Here is a 26,968-nt window from a genome sequence, read left to right on the forward strand (position 1 = left end):
AATTTCCCATTAGTATTCATATTTTGAATTCCAAGATTGGATTATTGCAACAAATTTTCTCACTTTTAATACATTGTTAAACCTATTTCATGGAAATAAGGGAATATTTTAAAAAAACTTTAAAGCAGTTTTTATATAACCATTTGAAGATATTCTGTGTGATGCAAGGTGTTCCGTGATGTTGGGCTAGCAGTTGAAGACTTCACATTGTTTTGGGAAGGTTATTGTTTGATAAATTTTAGTGTCCTCCATAATTGTGTATTAGAATAACTGGCAGAATGATGCAGTTCTTCTCAGTTCTGTGCAGTAGCAAGGTTATGTTATTGAAAGCTGATCATGATCACATTTTGGCTGAGTAGACTTAGAATGATAAGCAACAAGAATTAGCTCGACCTGTTTCATGGGGTTGTGCTCCTGTGGTAATGTGCACCTGTAATTGCTGAAAGAAAGAACTTGCATTTATATACTTGTCCTTTGGATGTTATAGAACACTCAACAGTGAATTAAATACTTTTGAAATGCTGTCTCTATAGTTGTTTAGACAAACTCTTCAGCCAACTTGCATGTAACTCTATTGATAGTAGTGAGGCAAATGACCAATAAATATTTTTCTAGTGGTGTTTGTTGAGAGATGAGAGTTGGCCAGGAGATGAACTCTCTTCCACTTCAAATAGCGCCATGGGAATCTTGTAGTTCACGTCAGCTGCCAGATGGGTCCTGAGTTTAATGATCATCCAAAAAACATGTAACCGACAATAATCTTTCATTTAATATTGTATTGATGTGTCAGCTTAGAGGTGACCTTGAACTCCTAGCATTTTCACATCTGTGTTATCACCAAGCCAGACTGATTGACAGTCTTAATTTGAAATATGGAAGTGGGTTTTGCAAGAAAGTTTGAAATCCCTAAATTTTAGTGGAAATTGTGTCAATGTATGCCACAAAATGCTGCAATCATTAAATCTACAACATTTGCTGTGAGTTTGCTATTAAAAACTTTGTAAATGTTAGAGGATACTCTTTGAGAAGAAATTTCTTTCTTAAATATAATACGCAACCTATGAACTGCACTTTAACAATGCCTTGAGCATTTGCCAACTATAAGACAACTTGCCATTTCAGAAGCTGTTCAATCCAGATGAATATTTTCCCTGTAAAGAAAAAAAACAAAATAAACGTCTCCAATGGTAGGTCAAGGAGTAAGCATGCTGAGAAAGGTGATGATAAATGATTCGCAAAGGCTGCTTTCCAAAGTGGTCCTGAAGGCATCTCCAATATAATGTGTAATGTATTAATGTTGGTGATACTAATAGCAACTGTTCAAAACTTGGTTAAAAAATCTCTTCAATCTGATTGCATAAGAAATCTATCAGTCTTAAGAAATCGTCAGTCTAATACAGAAATTCAGTTCCAATGCAAGCTGCAATGACACAAATCAAACTCTGCTATTAAAAGTTAGTGCAATATTTTCCTTGTTATTGTAATATCTTGCCTCGTGTAAGAAAGAAAATGTATGATATTTGTATAGAGCTTTTTTTATGATCTCCAAATATTCTAAGTCTCCGTTATAGTAATCTTGACATGTAGTCACTGTTGTAATGTAGGGAATTTAACACATAGTTTGCAAACAATGAGCTGTCGCAAACAGCAATGAGGTTAATGACCAAATGATTTGCTTTAGTAATGCTTGTTAGGGATAACATTTGGGCGGAACACTAGAAGATCTTTGCTGTCCTGCGCATCATGATGTCTGATAGCTTTATTTGAAGGAACTTGATGTCTCCCTTGAAAGGTGGCAATTCAAGCATTACAGTACCCATTCAGAACTATATTGATTTGCTGGCCTAGGCCAAATCTCTGGGGTGAGACTGGAACTCATAATTTTGTAGCTCGCAATTTTATATTTTGGATAATACCCAAAGTATACCCCAAGCACCTTCCGAGTTTTCAGTTTGGCAACTATGTAGCAAAGGCAGAATAGTATTAATCCAGGATTTTAATCTTAACGTAGAAGGGAGAGCCGGGTATCTGCCAGAAATGTGAATTTCTAGACTCTGGGATAGTTTCCTACAGCAGAGTGTCTTGAATGTGACAAGGGGGCCAGCAACGTTGGGTCTCATAATGAGCAGTGAGCCTGGTTTCATTAGTGACCAAGTTATATGTGAGCATTTGTCAAATAGTGATCATAACATGATCATGTTTCATGTAGTATTTGTAAGATATAGGCAAAGATTGGATACAATAGGTTTGGACTTAAGTAAGGCAGGCTTGAATGGTATGAGGCAAACATTGTCCATAGTAAATTAGGAAGCTCTGCTAATATGTAAATCAACTGAGGAACAGAGAAAGGTATTCAGAGAAACATTTAATGCTATCTACATGCAGTTTGTACCCACTTGGTAGGAAACGCTCTACCTCACAAAACAAAACAGCAATGAACATCTAAAGAGGTAAGGGACAGCATAAAATTACAAGAAAGGGCTTATTAAAAAAGGCTTAAAAAGAACTGTACAGATCCCACAGGATGGGACAAATACCAAGATTGACAAAGGACACAAAGCAGCTCAAACGTATTATGTAAGGAAACTTTCAAGGGATATAAAAATAACAAGAGATTTTATAGTTATATAATGGGAAAGTGGCTGCTTAAGAATATATTGGCTCACTGAAAGCTGAGAATGTGGATATTGTCAATGACCATGGGGAAATGGCAGAGATGCTGAACAATTATTTTGTTCCTGTATTTGCAACAGGTGTCCTGTTATATCTTTAAGAATAACTTGTAACACCTTCCCCTATGACAGATGTTAAGCTAACTGGCCTGTAGTTTTTTTTTGCCTTTTGTCTTCCTTTTTCAATAAAACAGTCACATTAGCTACTTTCCAAACTTTCTGAACCTAATGAGTTATGGTAACTTAAATCTAATGCATTAACCCTCTCACTAGCCACTTTTAGATTAGATTAGATTAGATTACAGTGTGGAAACAGGCCCTTCGGCCCAACAAGTCCACACCGACCCGCCAAAGCGAAACCCACCCATAACCCTACATTTACCCCTTACCTAACACTACGGGCAATTTAGTATGGCCAATTCACCTGACCCTGCACATCTTTGGACTGTGGGAGGAAACCGGAGCAACCGGAGGAAACCCACGCAGACACGGGGAGAATGTGCAAACTCCACACAGTCAGTCGCCTGAGGCGGGAATTGAACCCGGGTCTCTGGCGTTGTGAGGCAGCAGTGCTAACCACTGTGCCGCCCACCATTATACAATCTTAAGACCCTAAGATTAAATCCATTAGTTCCAACAGTTTACTCAGTACTACTTACTTGGCAATTCTAATTCTCTTGAGTTCTTTCCCCTCTTTCAATTCCTGATTTATAGCTATTAACAGGATCTTACTTGTATTCTGTCTAGTGAAGACTGATGCAAAATAACTGTTCAATTCATCTGCCAGCTCTTTTTCCTCCATTACAAATTCTTCAGATTGGTTTCCTACAGGACTGACATTTACAATACTTTGTTAACTTGTTTTCTTTTTTAAATATCTGAAGAAACTTTTCTTAATAGTCTTTATATTTTTGGTTGACTCTCATATTTTAATTTTTCTCTCCCCATTAATCTTTGACAAATTCTGCTTTTTTTAAAGTTTTGTCCAATCTTCTGATTTGTCACATAACTTTGCATAGCTATATGTATTTCCTTTGAATTTGATACTGTCTTTGACTTTTTAAAATTAACCATGCAAGGCAGGTCCTTTCTTTAAATGTTTTCTTCTTGGTTGGAATATATATGTGCTGTATTTTCTGGAATATCCCCTCAAATATTTGTTGATGTAAGTTTATTGACCTATACCTTAACCTAAATGGACTGTTCACTTTTGCTAGTGCTGCTTTCATGCCCTCAAATGTCCTCCTTTAAATTCGAAATAATAGTGTGAGGCCCACACATCTCTCTCTTTAAACTGTACGTAACAACCAATCATGTTAAGGTTGCTGCTACCAAGGGATGCATTCACTATGAGGTCAGTATTTAATCCTATCTCAGTGGTTGAAGCCAAGTCTAATATAGCGTGCTGTCTGGTTGGTGTCTTGTCGTATGCTGATCTTAGAAATTGTCCTGAAAACTATTCAATGACTACTTAATCTAATCTCCTTATTCCTACCTGATTCTTTTCAACTGTATGTAGGTTAAAATGCCCCATGATAATCACTGTACCATTTTGACAAGCTTTTCATTATTTCTTCTTTGATACCCTGTCCTACAATGTGGTTGCTGCTAGGGGACCTGTACACAACTTCCACAAGTGACCTCTTGCCTCAACTCTACTTCATGTGCTTAATTGAAGCTCAATTTCTTTTCCCTGGAGCGTCGGAAGCTGAGAAGTGACCTTATAGAGGTTTATACAATCATGAGGGGCATGGATAGGATAAATAGGGAAAGTCTTTTCCCTGGGGTCGGGGAGTCCAGAACTAGAGGGAATAGGTTTAGGGTGAGAGGGGAAAGATATAAAAGGGACCTAGGGGACAACGTTTTCACACAGAGGGTGGTACGTGTATGGAATGAGCTGCCAGAGGAAGTGGTGGAGGCTGTTACGATTGCAACATTTAAAAGGCATTTGGATGGGTATTTGAATAGGGAGGGTATGGAGGGGTATGGGCCGGGCGCTGGCAGATGGGACTAGATTGGGTTGGGATATCTGGTCGGCATGGACGGGTTGGACCGAAGGGTCTGTTTCCATGGTGTACATCTCTGACTCTATGAACTGCTTCTGTATTGTGGTTTCCTAAGTTTAGATCATCCCTCTTTGTTATGCTAGTAACATCTTCAATTATCAGAGCCAATCCTCTTCCTCTTCCTGGTTTTCTGTTCTTCCTAAATGTCACATACTGTTCAATACTCCGATCTGAATCTAGGTCGTCCTGGAGCCATGTCTCAGTAACTTAACTGAAAGTTTCTATTTAGGTCAGAATGATCCTAAGTCTAACAGTGTCTATTGCCTGCCTTAATCAAAGGTTTGACAATCTACTGAATATACAGGCTAATCTGACCACAAGCATTTCTCTTTTTAGTGTTTAGAATTCTGGCAGCTGAAAATAGAATAAATAGGATTGTCAGGCTTTGGCCTTCTCTAAGGAGTGTTCAACACTGGACACTTCTGATATTTCACTTGCATGTTATAAAAATTGTATTGACGATAAACAAAGTACTTTACTTTTTGACTACATAATTAGATTACTTAGTGTGGAAACAGGCCCTTCGGCCCAACAAGTCCACACCGACCCGCCGAAGCACAACCCACCAAGACCCATTCCCCTACACTTACCCCTTCACCTGACACTAAGGGCAATTTAGCATGGGCAAATCACCTGACCTGCACATTTTGTTTTGGACTGTGGGAGGAAACCGGAGCGTCCGGAGGAAACCCACGCAGACACGGGGGAGAATATGCAAACTCCACACAGACAGTTGCCTGAGGTGGGAATTGAACCCGGGTCTCTGGCGCTGTGAGGCAGCAGTGCTAACCAGTGTGCCAGCGTGCTGCCTATAATAGCTCTAGTTAACACATATTTGTGCTGACACTTAGTAACACCTAGGAATCCAAACCTGTTGCAACAGAGCCGGTTGCCAATGGAAATTGTAATCGGTTTCCAGTTGGCCTGTGACAATGAGCCCCCAGTTGGGCTGTTTCAACTGGCACGTGCTTCATTCCAATGCTAGGATCACTTAAGCAGTTTTTGGGAGAGGGATAAATCAAGTTAGATTTTCATGTTGATGACCTTTCATCAGAATTGTTCTTAAGTCTGTTGCCCACAATGTTCTTGGTGATCGAGGTCACAGGTTTGAATTGTTGGATGAATTGCTACAGCACGTTTTTGCAGGTGTTACACATTGCCAGGTTTGCATGGAGTGAATGCTGAATGTGATATATGCTCATCAAGGGGCCAGTTTTGTCCTGCGTTGTGTTGAGCTTCTTGTGTGATTGGTGCTACACCCATCCATACCCATGGTGACCATGCCATCACACTCATGAATGGCCTGTCTCTTATCAATGCTGTACATGTTTTGGGTAGTTGGGAAGTGAATCACCAGTAGTGTGATGCGTTCATATAACCATAATATTTGTATGACGAGTCAAGCTTAGTTTCCTTTCAATGGCAACCAGAATGTTGGGTGTTGTGAATTCAGCGAAGGCATTACCATTGAATGTCAAAGGAGATGGTTCGGTTCTCTGTTGTTTGAGGTGAGCAGTTCTTGGCACTTTTGTGGTATAGATATTATGTGTCATTGAATGTTGTCCAGGCTTTACCTCAATGGACTTGACTATGTCAGAATCTGAGGAGTCCTGAATAGTATTGAGCATTGTAGTGAAAATTTCTGACATTGAGGGTGGTAAGGTAATTGATGAAATGGCTAAAGGTGGGTGGGCATATGGCACTAGCCTAAGGAACCCCTGTAGTAATATCTTAGAAGTGAAATTATTGGCCTTCAACAACCACAGTAACTTCTTTCTCATTAACTTCATTTTTGCCAAAATTCCTTTAATACTTAAATGGGTAAAATTCAGTCATGTCAATGGCACTTAGTCTCTCTGATGTTCAATTCTTTTGTCCTTTCTTAGGCCAAGGTCAAAAGCTGAGCATCTGTCACGCAACAACCCAAACTGAAGTTCAATGGACAGGTCAATGATTTGTATTTGCTCCTTGTTAATGACTAGGATGAAGGGGCCAGTTTGAATTTATCCTCTTTTTGTGGGTGGAAGACACCTGGGCGTTTTTCCACTTTGTATAGTAGATGCAAGCACTGTATTGAAACAGCTTTGATAGGGCTATGGTAAGGCAAGTTCTGGAGCTGAACTCTACAGTAGTACTGTCATATGTTGTTAGGGCCCATAGCCTTTGCAGGATCCATTGTCTTTAGCTGTTTGTTGCTATCACTTGATGTGAATTGAATCGGCTGAAATCTGGTATCTGTGGGGTCTTTGGTGTGCCCAAAATACAATTATCCACTTTGCATTCTGGCTGAAGAAACTTGCAAATACTTTAACCTTTTTTTTGCTCTGATGTGGTGGGCTCTTCCATCATTTGAGGAGTTGGGTATTTCTTCTGGTTGTTTAATTGTCTAGCACAATTCATGATTGAATATGGAGGGACTCGAGAATTTGATCTGATTAGATACAGTCTACCTCTGTCTTTGCTGATAAATATATCATTTTAAATGCTTGTTTTCACCCATCCCCTTCTGCAAGCATGGACCAATCATCTGTCAATCAGAGCACCATATACCAACCACCATTGTGGGTGGGGGAACCACAATTGTTATGTCTCTAGCTTGAGTGTAGTGCCCATCAGTTTCATTTGTGCTTTGCTGAGGCCTATCTTGTTTGTCTTATTGGCTCCTTAGAGGACTCTAGTTTAAGTTTGACATTGATAGCCTGCTACCACAGTGTGTGCTTCCATGAAAGAATATAAAGAATCAGTGGTGCTGTTGTTAATTTAACACTACTCGCTATGGCTAGGTTGAGGATATGGTGGGATGGGGGATTTAAAGATTAGGGGGCACATTTTTAAGGTGAGAAGGGAGAGATTTTAAAAAGACACAAGGCAAATGTTTTTTACAGAGGTGGTTTGAGTGTGGAATGAATTTCCTGAAGAAGTGGTGGATGCAGGCACCATTTACAATATTTAAAAGACATTTGGATAGACACGTGCATAGGAATGGTTTGGAGGGATATGGTCCAGGAGCAGCTAGGTGGGACTAGTTTAATTTGGGATTATGTTTGGCATTGATTGGATCAAATGACCAGTTTCCATGCTGTGTGGGTCTATGATTCTATGACATGGTGTCTCCAATTTCCTGTTGACTGAAGCATAACCTCCTACCTTTCATATATGATTTCCTTTTTCATAAAAAGCTATTAACTTTCCTAATTTCTTGCTGTGCATGCACATTAACCTTTTATGATTCATGCACTAGCGAGGGTAATCAGTTCGCCCTGCACCCCTGAGCTATGTGACCTCCTAATCAAAATACACAATTTCACATTTTTATACCCCCATTTGCCCATTTCTTTATAAAACCAAATTACTGCGGATGCTGGAATCTGAAACCAAGCTTTGACAAAGGGTCAGTTAGACTCTAAACATCAGCTCTTTTCTCTCCTTACAGATGCTGCCAGACTTGCTGAGATTTTCCAGCATTTTCTCTTTTTTGGTGCCCATTTCTTTAACTTGTCTGTATTCCTTTGCAGCCACCTTATGTTCTCTTTAGAAATTGTTTACCAGCCTATCTTTGTGTTATCAGCAAATTTAGAAGCCATAGCTTTTTTTCCTTCATTCAAATCACTTTTATGTAAATAGTAAAAACTTGAAGCCCCATGCACTGAACCCTGTGGCACACCACTCCATCATGCCTCCCAAAAATACAATCCATTTACGCCTGATTTCTGTTTCCTGTTCAGGCCAATATGTTACTCACTATACCATATGCTTTTATTTTCCACATTAACCATTTGAACATCTTATTAACGATCTTCTGTAAATCCCAGTGCATTTAGATCCACTGGTTCCCCTTTATCCACAGCACATATAACTATAATAAATTGTTGACTCTACCTGATTACCTTGAATTTTTCCAAGTGTCTTGGTATAGCCTCTTTTTCCAAAAAGCTTCTAACTAAAACAGAATATTTTAATTTTTAAGTGATCGTAAAAAACTGGGATCCTAGTGTCTCATGTCTGTCTGTATGCTGGTTCGTTTCTGCAGCACTTATTTTCTGAAAATAATTGGCTGTCTTGATTGCAGTTGGCAATCCGACAGCCCCACATTAGAATTGAAATTGTCGAAAGTAGGAATTCGTTATTTTTTAACATAGGAACATAGAATATAGGAGCAGGAGTAGACCATTCAACCCTTTGAGCTTGTTTCGAATATTAATTATGACGTAGCTGATCATTGAGCTCCATACCCTTATCACACTATTCAGCCCCAGCCCCCTTCAACATTTCCCTTGAACCCTTAAGTCACAAGAGCCATATCTACCTCCTTCTTGGAAGCACACAATGTTTTGGTCTCAACCACTTCCTGTGGTAGTGAATTCCACAGGCTTACCACACTCTGGGTGAAGACATTTCTCATTTCAGTTCCAAAAGATTTATTTCTTATCCTTAAGCTATGACTCCAGTTTCTGGGCTCCCCTTTTTCAGGAACATCCTTTTTGTGTCTAACTTGTCTGACTGTTAGAATTTTACAAGGTTCTGTAAGGTCACCTTGTTCTTCTAAACTCCAGTGAATATAAATCCTAGCTGACCCAATTTCTCCTCCTGTGTAATCCTACCATCCCAGGAATCCATTTGGTAAACCTTCGCTGCACTCTCTCCAAAGCTAAAGCATCCTTCCTCAGATAAGGAGACCAAAACTGTACACACTATTCCAGCTGTGCCCTCACCACTGTCCTGTATAATTTTTAGAAATCCACTTTAATGGGATGTGGGCATCGCTGGCTGGCCAGCATTTATTGCCTGTCCCTAGTTGCCCTTGAGAAGGTGGTGGTAAGCTGCCTTCTTGAACCGCTGCAGTCCACCTGCTGTGGATTGGCCCACAATGCTATTGGGGAGGGAATTCTATGATTTTGACTGAGTAACAGTGAAGGAATGGAAATATATTTCCACATCAGGATAGTGCAGGCTTGGAGGGTAGGTTGAAGGTGGTGGTGTTCTCACATAGCTGCTACCCTTGTCCTTCCAGATGGAAGTGGTCATGGCTGTTTGAGGTTCTTTGGTGAATTTCTACATTGCAACTTGAGTATAGTCCACACTCCCGCTATTGAGCGTCAGTGGTGGAGGAAGTAGATGTTGAGCCAATCAAGTGGGCTGTTTTACCCTGGATGGTGTCAAGCTTCTTGAGAGTTATAGAGTTATGGACAAAGGGTCCTACAGCACAAAGACCCAAACTAGTTTAGGCTGACCAAAATGTCCATCCACGCTAGCCTCATTTCTCTGCACTTGGCCCATGTCCTTATAAACCTTTCCTATCCATGTATTTATCCAAATACTTTTTAAATGCTGTTTATGTACCTGCCTCTACCACTTCTGCTGGCAGTTCTTTCCATAAGCGTACCACTTTCTGTGTGTAAAAAAAAAAAAAGTTGCCTCCACAGGTTCCCTTTTATTCTTTCCCCTCTAACCTTAAAATTATGCCCTTTAATCCTTGACTCCCCAACTCTGGAGAAAAGACTTAGTGCAATCGCCCTATCCATGCCTCTCATGATATTATACATTTCTATACGAATCCACCCCCCCCCCCCCCCCCCCCCCCCGAGTCTTCACGCTCTGAAGAAAAAGGTCCTAGCTTGTCCAAGCTCCCCCTATAACTCAGATCCCCGAGTTCTGGAAACATCCTTGTAAATTTCTTCTGTACTCTTTCAGTTTAATAATATCCTTCCTATAGCAAGGTGACCAAAATTGAACACAATACTCAGCAAGTGCGGCCTCACCAATGTCCTGTACAACTGCAACATAACTTCTGTACTTACAATTTCTATACTCGGTGCCCTGACTGTGAAGGCCAGTATGCCAAAAGCAGCCTTCACTGTCTTGCCTACCTGCGTCTCCACTTCCAGAGAACTGTGCACCTGAAATCCAAGGTCATTTTGTTCCACTCTGCTCCTTAAGGCCCTACCATTCACCATGAAACTCCTACCTTGATTTGACTTTCCAAAATGCAAGACCTCACACTTATGATCTATATTAAATTCTATTTGTCATTTCTCAGCTCACTTTCCCAGCTGATCAAGGTCCTGCTGCAATTTCTGATAACCTTCCTCACTGTTCATGATACTGCCTATTTTAATGTCAACTGAAAATCTTGGCAATCATGCATTGTTTGTTCTCATCCAAATCATTGATATAGATAACAAACTGCAATGGGCCCCAGCACAGACCCTTGAGGCACTCCACTAGTTACAGGCCTCCAGTCCGAGAAGCATCCTTCCACTATTACCATCACACTTTGTGCCTTGTAGATCGTGGGCAGGGTTTGAAGAGTCAGGAGGTGAGTTACTCGCTGCAGTATTCAGAGCTCTGACCTGTTCTTGTAATCACTGCATTTAAGTGGTGAGTCTGTTGAGTTTCTGATCAATGGTAACTCCTAGGATGTTGATAGTGGGGAATTCAGTGATGGTAACATCATTGAATTGCAGCAAGTTGTCCTTATTCCTGTAATTGAATCCTCTCGCCATGAAGGCCAATATACAGTTTGCCTTCTTTACTGTCTGCTGCACCTGAACACTTATTTTTATTATCTGGTTCACGAGGATGCTCAGGTCTCATTGAATATTACCCCTCCGCCCCTCTAAATTTATGACCGTTCAAATAATAATCTGCCTCCTTGTTTTTTGTACCAATATGAATAACCTCACATTTATCCACTTTATACTGCATCTGTCATGCATTTGCCCACTTGGTGTCCAAATCACACTGCAACATCTCTGCTTCCTTCTTACAGCTCATTCTTCAACCCAGATTTGTCATCTGCACATTTTCAGGTATTACATTTAGTTCCTTCATCTAAAATATCAACATATGTTGTTTTTGTATTCGTATTGTTGTATTTACTATTACAGATTGGTTATTAGGCAGAATTAAATGGGATGTTTTCTCCCAGATCACTGCTAAATACTTACTCAAAGCATTGTTTTTTTCATTAATGCTGCAAATAGCTGACACTCATTACATGGGAATTGTAAGGAATGTGTGATTTGTTGTGCCGAAAAGACTTCCTATGTTTTGCTTTGGGAGTAAAAGATGCATTTTTAAAATAAAGATACGTTTTCTTCATTTTAGTCCCAATTCACTACCGAAGGTACAGATTGAAGTATGATTCCGTTTATACTGATCTAGCATTTTGAGTGAGTGTATTTTTAATTTCTTTTTGGATGATGTTGGCAGGACTGCATTTATTACCTATCCTTAGTTTATCTGAGAGGGTTCTGTTTGGTCTTCTACATGGAGTGCTGTTGTCCTTGAGTACACAAGGTAGTGTTGCGATTTTTCTATTTGCTGATGACAGTTTTCAGGGTTGGTCTATGCTGTTGCAGGGAGCTTGGGGAATTGCTGTATTTCATCCTATAGATAATAAGGGTTAGTATTGACCGACTGAAACATGAGGTCATAAGATGGTGAAATACATCATTGTCCATGTTCTATTAAGTGCAGTGTCTAAGCATGTATCCTTCAAGAGAAATCATGGGACAGCGATCAGAATCTGAATTCCTAGTTGCTTCATGTAACACAGGCACAAGCTCTTCTTCCCCATCTTTCTCTTCCTAGTTTGATATATTACGGTTAGCATTAATGTCCCAAATTGCTCAGCTTACACAGCATTGTCTTGCGTTTCAACCTGAATACCTCAAGTTCTTGATGTTTCATTAATATGCAAGGAAGAGGAGTTAATAAGGAACAGTGGATGGAGCGTTAATTGGGAAATGAGTGGATGTTGGGGAGAATAGTGTGTAAATTAATTTTAATATAATAGAATGAAAAGGAACTGTTTGTGTATTGAGCCACTTGCTGCTTTATGCCAGTCATTCATTGAATCAGATCAGAAATCTGTTGTATTGAAACTCTGTTTACAGATATAAACTAAATAAATTCTATCACCTAACTTTACTGGTTTCAGGTAATTCCATTTTTTTCTGAGGTTTGATGCTTTGATCAATGGGTATATCATAACTTCAAATCTACCTGAACATATCTATCCTTGCATAATGACTATTTTGGTGGTACAGTACATTAGAATAATATACCAATGACTTTGTGGAGGGTCTACATGCAGTGTCTTGATTGCAAGTTTAATATATGTAAATACATTATTATAGCACATCCAGTAAGCATTCTACAATTGAATAATCATTTTCCATTTCATTAATATTTAGTTTAATTATTTTTTTCACCAAATCCATGAGACAGTTTTTTGGTTATTTTTCATATTTGATTAACGTTTATATCCCTTTTTAGTTTGCCGTCAGGCGTATCTTTTGTGTAGAAGAGTACATTGGACAGTCAGTGCTCTCTGCTAATAAACACGAATACAGTATAAGACTCAATTTGACTTTTGATTAATTTCAAACATCAGCTGCACTACTGTGAAAAGGTACTGAATCTAATTCTGACGTTTCCCCACTAAACATAGCAAATAGTCAAAAACATTGTGCTCAACTTGCATAGCTCCTAGCAGTCAACTTCAGACTACATTAGCAAAGAACTGAGAGCAGCTGTCCAACTCCTCTTGGCAATAGATGGTGCATAACAGTGGAAATTAGGTACAATGGAAAGAAACTGTGACATTGCCTAATAACCAGCTTTTAAATACTGAACTGAGGAGAGGAATAAAAAAAAGCAGAAGTGAAACGTAGCAAATCCTATATAAAAATGTCAAGACTGTCAGTGTTTTATTAGATTATTGATATGTAAGTCTCATTTTGGTAAAATAGTTTTGGTATCCAGCAACTTAAAGACTTGCTGCCTATGTCAAAGGATCAGTTCTTTTCTGTCTCAAACAAAGTGGCAGATCTTCAGTTAAGTCTCCTAGACTTAATAATAGTTGCCACCCAGCTAGTAAGGACAAATAAAATAAATTTTAAACCTGTTGTTACACATCCTAGGTATAGGAGGAACTGCTGAAATTGAGAAATAATACTTCCATTTCTAAAATATGGCTTTGTCGTTCTGTTGATTTAAACATCCAAATAGAAATTATAGACAACTCAATGTTGTAAGTTGTAAAGTTGCATACATTACGGTTACGACTGATGTCACAGATTTACTTCTGATCAATCTGGTTTTGATTCAGCCCAAAGAGTCTGTCATACTATAAATTCAGAGTCGTATTGCATAGTATGGTATTCCATTCTGGCTTTCCACCTGCTGTAGAGTAATAACAGGATAGTTACGAATCTAAAATATTTCAAATTGCCAAAAAGTTGGATGCAACTTGCATTTTCAAATTACTAATTGCTTCCATAGTTTAACTCTGGTAGTGGTCTTACCTTTAAGTTAAAGACCATCAGTTCAAGTCCTACTCCAGGGACTTCATACTTAACTGCAGTATAATGAGGATGCTAAACTGTTGCCCTAACTGCCTCCTTCAGTGACCTAAAAGATCTCTCCAACCTACTTAAAGAAAAGCATTGGAGTTCCTATGGTATCCTGGCCAACATCTATCCTCAGTCAACATTACATAAGCAAGTTATCAAGCTATTATCTTGCAGTGCACAATTTGGCTACTTAGCTTCCTTGTATTAAAAGGTTAAATGTACTTCATTGGCTGTGAAAGGGTAAAGGTTGACCTGAAGTCATGAAAAGTACTAGATAAATGAAAGTTCTTTCTTTAACAAATCAAAACTTTCAAATTACATCATTAAACCACGACAGATGAAGCTTGATCCGCTGTGTTTTGTAATTTGTTTTTCTCCCCTTTTCCCTGCACAGATTTTCCCTGCCATGCACCTTTACCAGCCAAGAGGACAAGCTGCCAGGCCTCTATCAATGCTGTCAAGCTGGGCACAAGGAGGTGTGTGAAAATGGCCCATGGTAACTTGGTCCCATGAAACCCCACGCCACACCATTTCCCCCCCCAACCCACTCCTTCACCGCATCCCAAACCTTCAACCTCTGCTCATGTGAAAGTGCCTGATTTCTGTTTTGCACCAACCCTATGATGGCACAGTTTGGCTTGTAAGGATGTTGATGTTTTCAAAGTTTAAGCAACTTTGAGAACCAATCCCTGATTGGAATTTTTCTTTGAAATTACCTGTCGATTTTTCTTAAAACTAAATGTATGAAAGACATAATTACCAAGCTTAAAACTATATGTAGCTTATTTAAGGTCAACTTGGTGATGTTGAGTATTGCAATTGTAATAGTCAGTATCATAAAGTGGGGCAATGCAGGTTTGTTTCTCCTCCTCTAAGCATGGGTTTATGCTCTGAAAAGTGGATCAGTCATGTGACATCTGTGCTGAAGAGAGAAAATATCAGTGTTAGCAGTTTAAACGTCCGATCATCCTACTAAACAATGGCAGAGTTTGGGAGCGAGGCTGCCCAGCTGATCTTTGAGCAAAAAAAATTTTTGAATCCTGTCGGAATTATTGTGTATCAATTGTTTTTGGAAAGGATTGCAGTAGAAGTTCTGTATTTGATTTACCCACACTCTTTAACATGCAGTAAATGCGTGTGCCTTCCACATAGATGCCAGATGATATTAACATTGACAAATCAACATGTATTGAATTACTAAAAAAGAGCATGCAGTAATCATTAGATCTTTATATATTGTGTTAAAACATATGTAAATTAAGCAATTGAAATTGAGACAGTAGAGTATGTAGAGCATAGCTTCACTTAGACATTGCAGGGTTTGTAGAATTTCAAATACAAGAAAATCTTGAACAATAAGATGTCTTTTATTCAAACTGACATTAGGGTGTGAGTTTACAGGTGAGCTTCATTTATGAATAATGGGGCAAAAATAATGGCGATAGAAACCAACCTGTTGGTTGAAGATTTGTGAATATGCGGCATAGTCCTAAGATCAAATGTAAGGGAGTCAGGACAGAGCTGTAGATAAGATTTTTACATGTTGCAAACCACAGCGTGCTCTGCCTGTTTCTGAGAAATCGAGTTTATAATCTATTTTTACATGATGCCTTGGCTTCTAGTTGTTGTGTTCCAATTCATTTCTGAGATGTAAGCATCATTGACTGAACCAGCTTTGATTGCCCATCCCTAGTTTTATTTTGAACTGCAACAGTCCGTTTGGTGTCGATACACCCATAATGTTAGAAAGGGAGTTCCAGGATTTTGACCCATGAACACTGACAGAATGGTGATATGGTTATCAGGGAAGTTGAAATATCATTTCATATTAAATCATTGCAGCTGCTCCAAGACTCATGGGTTGAAATAAGGTGATTGAAAGAGAAATAAAAAGACAAATGGGATTTCTTCTTGAGGCCAAAATTAAGAAAGAAAATTGTGATCTCCAGGTAGTAGGATGATAGTTTTATTTTTCCCTTGCAGTGAGAGATAAGGGGAATTATTTTTACACAAAGTTGTTCCACCTTGACTTCCATTTCCATATAGCTCATAGGGGAGGCTATTTAAGATTAAAAGGGTGGTGAATAAATTAAATTTTGAAAAGATAAAAAAATTGGAATAAAATTAGAATACTGAAAGGCAGTTTCTCAAAGTGGTGGCTGTGACTAGCAGAGTTCTCAGAGGTCTCTTGCATAAACGTCAATATTTCCATGTATTGCTCAACAAAGTAATGTCCAAATATTGCATACGTGAGTACAACAAAAAGCAGGGTAAATAATTCTGAAGACTCAAGGAAGCTTCAAATACATATTTATGATGAAGGGGTGAAGTAATGTCGGATGGAATTCATTGTCTGGCAGTGAGGTGACAGATTTCGGTGATAACTAAAAGTGCTGTTTATATTTTGAATGAAGACAGATTTGGAAGAGTGGTGAGTTTTTTTTATTTAGTTCACAAAACCTGAACAGCATGACTGGGATTTGTAACAAGACATATTGAATAGAAAAGTTAACACTTTTTTTATCCAAGAAGAATTGGTTCCGGGTCCACCGCTTTCCGTCATTTATATAAATGATTTGAATGTGAATATAGGAGGTATGGTTCGTAAGTTTGCAGATAACACCAAAATTGGAGGTGTAGTGGACAGCAAAGAAGGGTACCTCAGAGTACAATGGGATCTTGATCAAATGGGCCAATGAGCTGAGGAGTGGTAGATGGAGTTTAATTTAAATAAATGTGAGGTGCTGGATTTTGGAAAGGCAAATTAGGGCAGGACTTGAGCATTTAATGATCAAGTCCTGAGGAGTGTCGCTGAACAAAGAGACCTTGGAGTGCAGGTTCATAGTTCCTTGAAAGTGGAGTCATAGGGAGATAGGATAGTGAAGAAGGCATGTTGTATGCTTCCCTTAATGTTCACTGCATTGAGTACAGGAGTTGGGAGGTTGTGTTGAGGCTGTACAGGACATTAGTTAGGTCACTTTTGGAATATTGCATGCAATTCTGGCCTCCAGAATGTTGTGAAACTTGAAAGGGTTCAGAAAAGATTTCCAAGGATGTTGCTAGGGTTGGAGGGTTTGAGCTATAGGGAGAGGTTGAATAGTCTGGGACTGTTTTCCCTGGACTGTCGGAGGCTGAAGGGTGACTTTATAAAAGTTTATAAAATCTTGAGAGACGTGGATAAGGTGAATAGCCAAGGTCTTTTCCCTGGGGTGGCGGAATTCAAAACTAGAGGGCTTAGATTTAAGGGGAAAGGTTTAAAAGGGACCTAAGGAGCAGCTTTTTCCACAGAGGAATGGGCTACGTCCCAGCGGAAGTGGTGGAGGCTGGCACAATTACAGCATTTGAAACGCATCTGGATGAGTATGTGAATAGGAAGGGTTCAGAGAGATATGGGCCAAATGCTGGCAATTGGACTAGTTTATGATATCTGGTCGGCATGGACAAGTTGGACCAAAGGGTCTGATTCTGTGCTATGCACCTCTATGACTCTATTCATGTAAAATCTTGGTAAGACTGTAATTGAAGTAATGGGTGCAATTTTAACTATAAGAAAGACTTGAGACAATATCACAGATTCAAGGACGTTTTATAGTGTAGAAGAAGCTATTTGACCCACCAGTGTGCCTGAACTGTCCTGTTCAATGGGCATGATTATGTAGTGCTAATCTTCTGCTTTTCCCTCATACCCTTGGAGATTGCTTTCATCCAAACAATTTTACAATGCCCTCTTGAATAATTCATTTGAACCTGCCTCTACCACGATACCAGGTGATACATTCCACACCCCAGCTGCACACTGAGTGAAAACATTTCCTCACCTAATCCTCACTTCTTTTGAAGATCACTTTAAATCTATTTCCACCTGTTCTTATTATTTTTACGAACTGGGAACAGTTTCTTCTGTCTACTCTATCCAGTCTGTTCGCAATTCTGAAAGCATCTGTCGGGTCTCCTCTTTGCTGCCTTCTCTTCACAAACTGAGCCATCTTCTTCATTCTGTCCTCATAACTGAAGTTCTCATTCCTGAAACCATTCTTGTAACAAGAGGCAGTAAAGAAGGTACAGCATAGATTCATGTGGATATTGCAGACCTTAGAGGAATACAAACACAAAAAGACTTGGAAAAATTGAGTTGCAGAACATAAAGAAACCAACTGTTCCGGATTGCTGAATAAAAGGGCATGCTCATAAGATCAAATGTGAGGAAATGTTAGAGCTTGGAGGAACATTTTTACATCATATATTCCATTGCCATATGATCTTCAATTGGGTTTGTTAAATAGAGCAGTGAACATGTCACCATTTAAGAATAGGTTAGATAAGTGGTTGAAGGACTGAGTGATTAATTGGTGCATACAGTGGGCCCATGGGATTAGATCTATGACTTATACAATGAATAAACATCAACACCAATTGGTTGGGATGAACAGAACGTTTTAATTTTAGAATTTGTATGTGATTCTGTCAGTTTACTGTAACACCAACTTTCACTTAAACAGCACCTTAAATATATTTAAGCATCCAAAGCGCTTGGGCATGTGATCAAAATTTGACTGATCCAAAAAATGAGATGTAAAGACAGGGAGCAAAAGCAGGGTCAAAGAGGTGTGTTTTAGGGAATATCTTAAAGGAAGAGAAGATCGGTCCAGAAATAGAAAGACTTTGGATTGGAATTCTGGGACTTCGGGCCAAGGGTAGTTGAAGATATGGCTGCCAATAGAGGATCTGGAGATTCAGGATGCGAAAGGGGCCAGAATTAGAGGAGCATGGAATGTTGAAGGACTAGAGGAGATTGTAGAGGTCTAAAGCTATAGAGGGATTTGAAAAGAAAAATAGGAAGGACATATCCAGCTGAATGTTAAAGGAAGAGCATTGGAAGGGTTAAGTGCCTTAAAGAGTGGTCATCTTCCCTGGCCATATTGTCTTCCATGACTTTGATTTTGAAAAAGTGCTCCAAATCAGGAATCATAAAAATAAATAAAATTAAAACCATTTTTAATGGATTACCCGAGTCCATAACCAGAAAGAACAGATTTATGGACATTGACAAAAAAAACCTGAAGCGACATACATAATAGCTTCTTTAATACAGTGAGAGGATAGGATTCCGAATGAATTCCTCATTTTGTGGTGAAACAAATTTTAATCACAACATTCAAAAGGGAATTGGATTCATCCTTGAAGGAAAGCACCAAAGATATATGAAGAAAGCAGGTGAATGGAACCAGCTATTCAAAGGAACTGGCAGGGACCTGAAGGGTAAAATAGTCTCCTATACTTTTCTGTGCAAAAACTATTTCAGTCAACTTGGAAACCTGACTGGAGGTGTTCAAACATGGAATTGAACAAAACCATAAATTTGGGAGGTGACAACATGTTCAAAGAATTTGAAGTGTAAAGGAAAGTTGGAGATGGTAATTAATGTCGATGCAGGAGGTAGATTTTGTGATTAGTCAAAACAAATGAAGTATAAAATGAACAAAGTGGACTTCCATTTATGTAGTGTTTATCATCACCTCACAACAGCCCAAGTGCTTTCCAGTCAATGAAATAAATTTGTGTTGCAGCCCCTGTTGTCATTTTGGCAATATGGTGGACAATTTGCATGTCATAATGTCCCACAAACAGTGTGTGATAATGAGCTGGCAACCACTTTGAGTTGGCTGAAGGATAATTATTGGAAAGACACCAAAGAGATGAACTATAACCTTGCAAAGTGCACATTGCAGTGTTGTGGAGAAGCTTTAATCAAAACTTTACTTGACATAGGCCATTTTGGCATAAATTTTCTTTAGTTGTCTTCAAATTTCTCAATTGCTTATGTTTAAATTACAGTGACCCAGGAGGTGGAATAGAGATGACCGAATTTGTACGGGAAGCTACTCCTCCAGTTGGCTGCAGCTCACGCAATTCCTACGCCGGTGTAGACAGCAACCACCAGGTACTGTTAATATATTGTTGCAAAATAAACCAGTATGTGTTATGAACACAGCTTTAAAATTCAAGAATTAAAATTAAATTTGTTCTTAACATTTTTCTTGTTCCAACTTGCAGAATTACGTTTTAATATCTACAGCATGTAATATATGAAATACCATCACCAAGTTATCTCTGATTCTAGTGTCATGACGACCAGGCATGTATTCCACATATTTAGTGAACTATAGATTAATAAACTTGTGTAGCCCCCTTTTTATTTGTAATGACTTAAATTAAAGCAGATTGGGAGTTGAGCTTTTGTTTAAACAGGTTAAAGGTTAGTTTTTAACAAGTCATAGCCCTGGAGGTTGCTTGGGTGGGAAAATTGAATAAAGCTATTAACAAGGAATCACAAGATGCAGAGACAAAAGCAAGTAAAGATAAGACAAATGAATGCTTAAGAGAAAGAAATCTCATATACATTGGGACCCATCGCATAAGTTCATTGTTGTTGAATTGAAGAGGTGGGCGCTTGAAGTCCGAATCAGAAGCAAGTTAGTGTTGGACAGGTGGATCACCATGACTAGAATGAGACAATGTTCTATGTTCTTCACTTGTTCTGTGGTTTGGCACTTGTGTATTTCTACTTGCTTCAACAGAAGAAGATCAGGTTTTCACATCTTTTTACTCTTTGTCCTCCCTTGGTTAAAAACCCCTCTTTCTTAAAGGGACCATCTTGGAGTTCTGCATACCTGCTGTTCTTATATTTCTACATGCAGGCCAATGAATCAATGTGGTGATATGTTAATTTTGAGGCATCAAGGGTTCCACAAAGCAAAGAAGTCAATAATGCTCAGTGATTTGGTCTCTCCTTCTATTTCTTCTTGCTCTCCAAAGGAATTCTCACTACTCCATTGTCTGTTTGAAAGCCCCCAGATACGTCAAGGGTCTTGACATTTCTAAGCATGTATTTCTGAAATCCTTTTAAAGTTAGTAGTTGTACTGTGAGGTGCTTTGTAGCAGCCATTTTTGTTTTCGTTTGCTGTGTTCAGTTTGAGACAGTTTTAAATTATGTTATAACTCCTTTGGTTATAATCTTAAACTCAAAAATAGTGGATCGAACAAAAATGAAATTCTTGATTTTGGCTTACTTTTCTCAATGGTATTTAGACATTATATTGAAGGCAGTATTGATTTCTCATATTTGAAAAAGATGCCTGAAAAGTACATCCACTGTCTGTTAAAATGAGAAGATTTTTATGATATCAACTGCAAAATTGTTCATGTTAAGTCTGCACGAGTGCCACCTAGATAACAACTGCTTAATTATGTATTGAATCTAGAAGATTGTTAGTATATCATCTTATACAGTGGGTATGAGTTTTGTAGTTCTTTACTTACCATTCAAAATTAGCTAAGTAAATAAGATGATAATTAGGAAATGGCTATGAGCAAGTTTAGATGATTGCTCTACTGGTGAAGTTGCATTAGCTAAAGTTGAAGCTTGAAATTCACAGCAAATTGATAAGTAAGTGTGCTGAACAATGGCAGACAAAGGACTTGCATCATGACAGTTATTCTGATCGGTAGGATATGAATTGTGAAGGTTTGTGTTGAGCTTTTCAACTGTTCAACATTTATTAATAGCATAAATGATGTGAGAGAACACCACGTAGTCATGTTTTCTGGTGACAAAGTCGAGATGAAAATATGAAATTGCAAAGGAATAGTAATAGGTAAAAGAGCTGGGAAAACCAAAACTCTGGCAAATGTGTAGTCAAGTGTAAAATAATTTGCTTAAACTAAAAAAGGACAGACTAAATACATGCAAAATTGAGAACAACTACAAATAGTCAAAGCCCAAGGAGACTTGAGAAGTGTATGTGTAAAGATGTAATGCATAGGGAAGCATGGAAAATAACCAATGAATCAAATGGAATGTTGGCCTTTTTTGGAATCTAGAATACAAGTCATGCAATGTAAATCTCTGATTAAACTACACCAATGGTACTGTGAGCAGTTCTGGATACCATACATTTGAAAGGATATGTGAATGCAATATAAATTTACTAGAATGATGGTGGATTTTGAGGTTAAATTAAAGAATAAAAAATCTAGGTTGCATTTTTTAAATTTGAAAGGTTAACGAATGATTTGATTGATATTTTCAAGATCTTAAGGGGAATAGATAGAGCAGACAGGGATAAAATATGATTTGCTGGAGGGAGAGCCGACAATTGGGGGTGTAGTCTCAGAAATAGAGACCGGCTTTGTAGCAGTTAGGATACGCTGCTTAATGGAATGATTGATTGAATTTGGAATTTCCCTCCACAGTGGCAGTTGGCACTCAGTCATTTGTTAATGTTGAACCCAAGAGCGATTTTTGCTAACCGCTAGTAATTAATAAGATATATAATGAGGCAAAGTAGGGCATATGGAGTTGGACTCAGCTCAGCTATGATCTCATTGAAATAGGTTTTGCGAATGCTACACCTACATGTGTTAATTTGTTGTTTCAAGAATGAGGATAAAACCTGAGAATTTCAAGATGTATCAGTGGATGCTGCAGTTGTTGGGTGGTTGTGTAGCTCTTTTGCCATGTGCAGACATCAATATAGATACAGTAATGATTCAACTCTTGATATTCATCAGCTTGTTTCAACATTAGATTTTGAGAGTTTTAAGTATGTACTTAATAAAACATTTCTTTGTCTTTTCCAAAAATTGCTTTACTGATCTAAATCCATAAATTTCTAGTGAACATTCTGTTCTGGTTTTTATTAGAGAAAACAAACATTTGCTGGAGGCAAGCCTTTATTTCTGTGAATTTTGAAAAAACATGCCAGCACCTATTTGACAAGGGCTAAGCATAAAAGTAATGAAATTAGAATGAACTGTTGCTTTGTAATATTACTGAGACTTAAAGTACAATTTCTACACCAGAAAATATTAAATAATGTTTTGCTGTATTTTGCACATAACATGTGACCTTAGAGGTTTACAAAATTATGAGGGGCATGAATCAGATAAATAGACAAAGTCGGGAAGCCCAGAACGAGAGGGCATAGGTTTAGGGTGAGAGGGGAAGGATATAAAAGAGACCTAAGGGGCAACTTTTTCACGCAGAGGGTGGTGCATGTAGGGAATGAGCTGCCAGAGGAAGTGGTGGAGGCTGGTACAATTGCAACATTTAAAAGGCATTTGGATGGGTATATGAATAGGAAGGGTTTGGAGGGATATGGGCCGGGTACTGGCAGGTGGGTCTAGATTGGGTTGGGATATCTGGTTGGCATGGACGGGTTGGACCGAAGGGTCTGTTTCCATGCTGTTCATTTCTATGACTCTGACACAAAACTGAAATTAGTGTCGTATCCTGTTGAGTGTTCAATTATTTATGCTTCCATTTATTCTTTTGATCTCTAGTTGCATTCTTATCCATATGTTCATTTATCCCATCGTACATAATTAACACAAATCTTTATTTGTTATGTCAGTTGAATATATTGAATGATGTCATGCTCAAACTGAAGTGTAAAGAGGAGATCTCACCTTAAATCTTAAGTCAGTCCCCAACAATGAAAAATAAGCAGAGTTGATAAGCTGAGTAGCCTAATTCTGCTCCTACCTTTAAAATGTACAAGATTTTCTTTTCACACAGTGAGTAGTTAGCATATGGAATGCACTGCCTGCACTGATGGAAGCAGATTCAATTAAGGCATTCAAGAGGATACTAGATGATCTTTTCGGAAAAAAAAGTGCAAAGTTATCGAGCAAAAGCTGAAAATTGGGAATAAGATGCTCATTTGAAGAGGCAGTGTAGACATGATGGACTCCTTCTGTGTCAAAGCGCTTTTGTTATTTTGTAAGCTTGTTAGATGTAAGGTATCAAGCAATTTTACTAATCAACTTGATGTCAAGATTGCCAGGATGCTAGAACAAAGAAGTAGAACTTATAACTCAAGTTAATAAAAATCTATGCAACCCTTATGATGAAGAAATTTGCTTTCCTTACTGAGGCTGACTGACATTCAACATTGCATCCAAAGCAATATGGATAACTAGTAACTGCTCTCTGAAATGGCCTAATCAAATTAAGGATAGCCAACATATGCTGGCATTGCCTGCGACCCCTACGTCTTATCAAAGAATAGTCACATGTAGGCCAGACCAGGTAAGGGTGGCAGATTTCCGTCTCTAACGGTCTTCAGTGAATCTGATGGATTTTAACTGACAGTCTGCATAGTTTTGTGGTCATTGTTGAATTCAAATTTTACTATCTGCCATTGGCAGGCTTTGAACTCCGATCCACAGAGTATTACCTGAGTCTATGGATTAATAGTCAAGTGATAAAACCACCCACTTCCTGATGAAGGGCTCCTGTCCAAAATATCGATTTTCCTGCTCCTCTGATGCTGCCTGACCTGCTGTGCTTTTCCAGCACCACTCTAATCTTGACTTTAATCTCCAGCATCTGCAGTCCTCACTTTCGCCTGACAAAACCACCAGGCCATCATCTACTCCAGTAGTTTTTTGGAGAGCCAAGGAAACAAAAACCGTGTATTCATTAATAGAGAGAGTATATTTTAAAATTTTTTCACAGGGTCTAATCGTTACTGGCAATACCAGAAATTATTGTACATCTCTGATTGTAGTTGAACCGCCCTAGTTCATCTGGTATCTCTACAATCCAGTCTGGAAGGGAGCTCTAGGGTTTTGACCCAGCCAAAGAACGTGATTTAGTTCCAAGTCAGGATGACTTGTGACTTGAAAAGGAGTGTGAAGCTGGTGTGTTCCCATGTTTTCTGTGTCCTTCTAGATTGTGGATTTGGAAGATGCCATTGCAGGAGCCTTGTGCAGTGCATCTTGTATAAACTTGACAGTGATGCCCCCAGTGTTCATGGGGAGTGGTTAGAGAGTTAGTTGCTTTGTCTTGGATAGCATATTTGAGCTGTTTTAGCCAGACAAGTTGAAAGTGTTCCATGCCACTTGTGATTCCCTAAAACTTATCCACCATCTACAAAACGCAAGTCAGAGGTGAATGTTTCACCACTCAAATTCCAGCCTTTGACCTGCTCTTGCTAACTACAGTACTTGCATGACTAATCCAATTAAGCTTGTGGTCAGCGTAACATTGGGATGTTGATGGAGAAGTTCAACAGTAGTAATGCTTTGAACATCAAGGAGAATTGTTTAGTTTAAATTCTTATTAAGTATAGCCATTGCCTTTGTACTTGTGAACGAATGTTACTTGCCGCAAGTGACCTTGGACTGCTTCAGTTTCTGAGGAACTGCAAATAATACTGAATGTTAGGTTTGTAAGTTTGCTGGCTGAGCTGCTGGATTTGTAATCAGATGTTTTGTTACCATGCTAGGTAACATCATCAGTGAAGCACTGGTGTTGTTGTCCCGCTTGGTGTTTATCCGTTTTAGTTTGTTGTGGTGGGTGATGGCACTTTCGGTTCTTTTTCTGAGAGGTTGATAAATGGGGTCCAAATCAATATGTTTGCTAATGGAGTTCCGGTTTGAATGCCAGGCCTCTAGGAATTACCATGTATGTCTTTGTTTAGCCTGCCCAGGATGGATGTATTGTCCCAGTCAAACTGGTGTCCCTCTTCATCTGTGTGTATGGATACTAGTGATAGTTGGTGCTCATGTATCCTGGTGGCTAACTTCCAGCCTGTCTGTCCAATGTAATGTTTGTTGCAGTCTTTGCAGGGTATTTTGCATATGACGGTCGTTCTGCTGGTTGTTGGTACGGGTCCTTTAAATTCATCACAAACTGTTTCGTTAAGGTGGTAGGTTTGTGGGCCATCATGATGCCTAGGGGCTGGAGTAGTCTGGTTGTCGTCTCCAAGATGTCTTTACTGTGTGGTAGGGTGTCCAGAGTTTCTGTGTTGTCTTCTTAGGTCTGTTGTATATGAATCGGCGGACTGCGGGGTACCCGATGTTCCTGAATATGTTATACAGGTGTTTTTCCTCAGCTTCTTAGTTCCTGGGTGCTGCAGTGTGTTGTGGCTTGTTTAAATACTGAGGCAGTTCCATTTATGGATGTTGGCATGATTGCTCCTGTAGTTGAGAATCTGGTCAGTGTGTGTGGCTTTCCTGTAAACGATGGTCTCTAACTCTCCATTGGCTTTGTGTTCTAGCATGACACCTAGGAAAGGGAGTCTGTTGTTGTTCTCTTCCTCTATGGTGAACTTTATAATGGCAAGGATGTTGTTTATGGGTTTGTGGGTTTCTTCCAATCTGTTGCATTGCATGATGACAAAGATGTCATCCACATAGCGGACCCAAAGCTTGGGCTGAATCGTGGCAAGGGCTGTTCGTTCTCACCTTTCCATAACTGCTTCTGCTAAGGATCCTGATATTGGTGATCACATAGGCATACCATTGATTTGTTTGTAGGTCTTGTCATTGAAGGTGAAGAGGATTGTGAGGCACAGGTCTACTAGTTTGAGGATGCTGTCCTTTCTGATGGAGTTGGTGCTGTCAGGTGTTTGTGTCCTTGGTTTGTCTAGCAGTCAGGCCACTGTTTATTTGGCCAGGGTGATGTTTATTGATATGAATAGGGCCGTCACGTTGAAGGAGACCATGACCTCGTTGTCCTCTACCTTGATGTTATGGAATTCCTGGGTGGAGTGGCTTGAGTCTTCTACTAGGTGTTGTAATTCCTTTGTTTGGTGTACTGGGAAGTGAGACTATGGGTCTGAGGGGGGCCCTTTATTTAAGTATCTTTGGAAATCTGTAGAAATGGGGTTTGTTGGATCCTACAGTTTTCATTCTTTTGAGGTCTGTCCTGTTAATTTCACCTGCCTTGTAAAGTTTCCTCGGGGCTAGCTGTAATATGGTTTTCTAGCTGTGGAGTTAGGTCTATTGCCACCTGTTGGAAGGTATCGGTATCTGCGAGTATTGTGTTTGCTTTTTCAATTTATTGTGTTTTGTTCAGAATGAT

At 39.0% G+C, this 26,968-nt stretch overlaps 1 protein-coding gene across 4 annotated transcripts in view; it reads left to right on the forward strand.

The window, feature by feature from the left end:
* The window catches only part of pcnx1 (pecanex 1), a 281,427-nt gene that overhangs the window by 58,273 nt on the left and 196,186 nt on the right, over positions 1-26,968 (forward strand). For 3 of the 4 annotated variants that reach the window (XM_043698139.2, XM_043698140.2, XM_043698143.2), the window contains exon 3: positions 19,933-20,038. In XM_043698139.2, the coding sequence (XP_043554074.2) occupies positions 19,933-20,038 (106 nt within the window). Of the gene's footprint in view, positions 1-14,491; positions 14,574-19,932; positions 20,039-26,968 lie in introns of all 4 variants that reach the window. The other variant, XM_087990083.1, reaches the window with a different exon arrangement.

Source organism: Chiloscyllium plagiosum, unplaced genomic scaffold (genome assembly GCF_037043375.1).
Source record: "Chiloscyllium plagiosum isolate Xiang-an unplaced genomic scaffold, Cpla_swu_hap1 HiC_scaffold_8, whole genome shotgun sequence".
NCBI lineage: Eukaryota > Metazoa > Chordata > Chondrichthyes > Orectolobiformes > Hemiscylliidae > Chiloscyllium > Chiloscyllium plagiosum.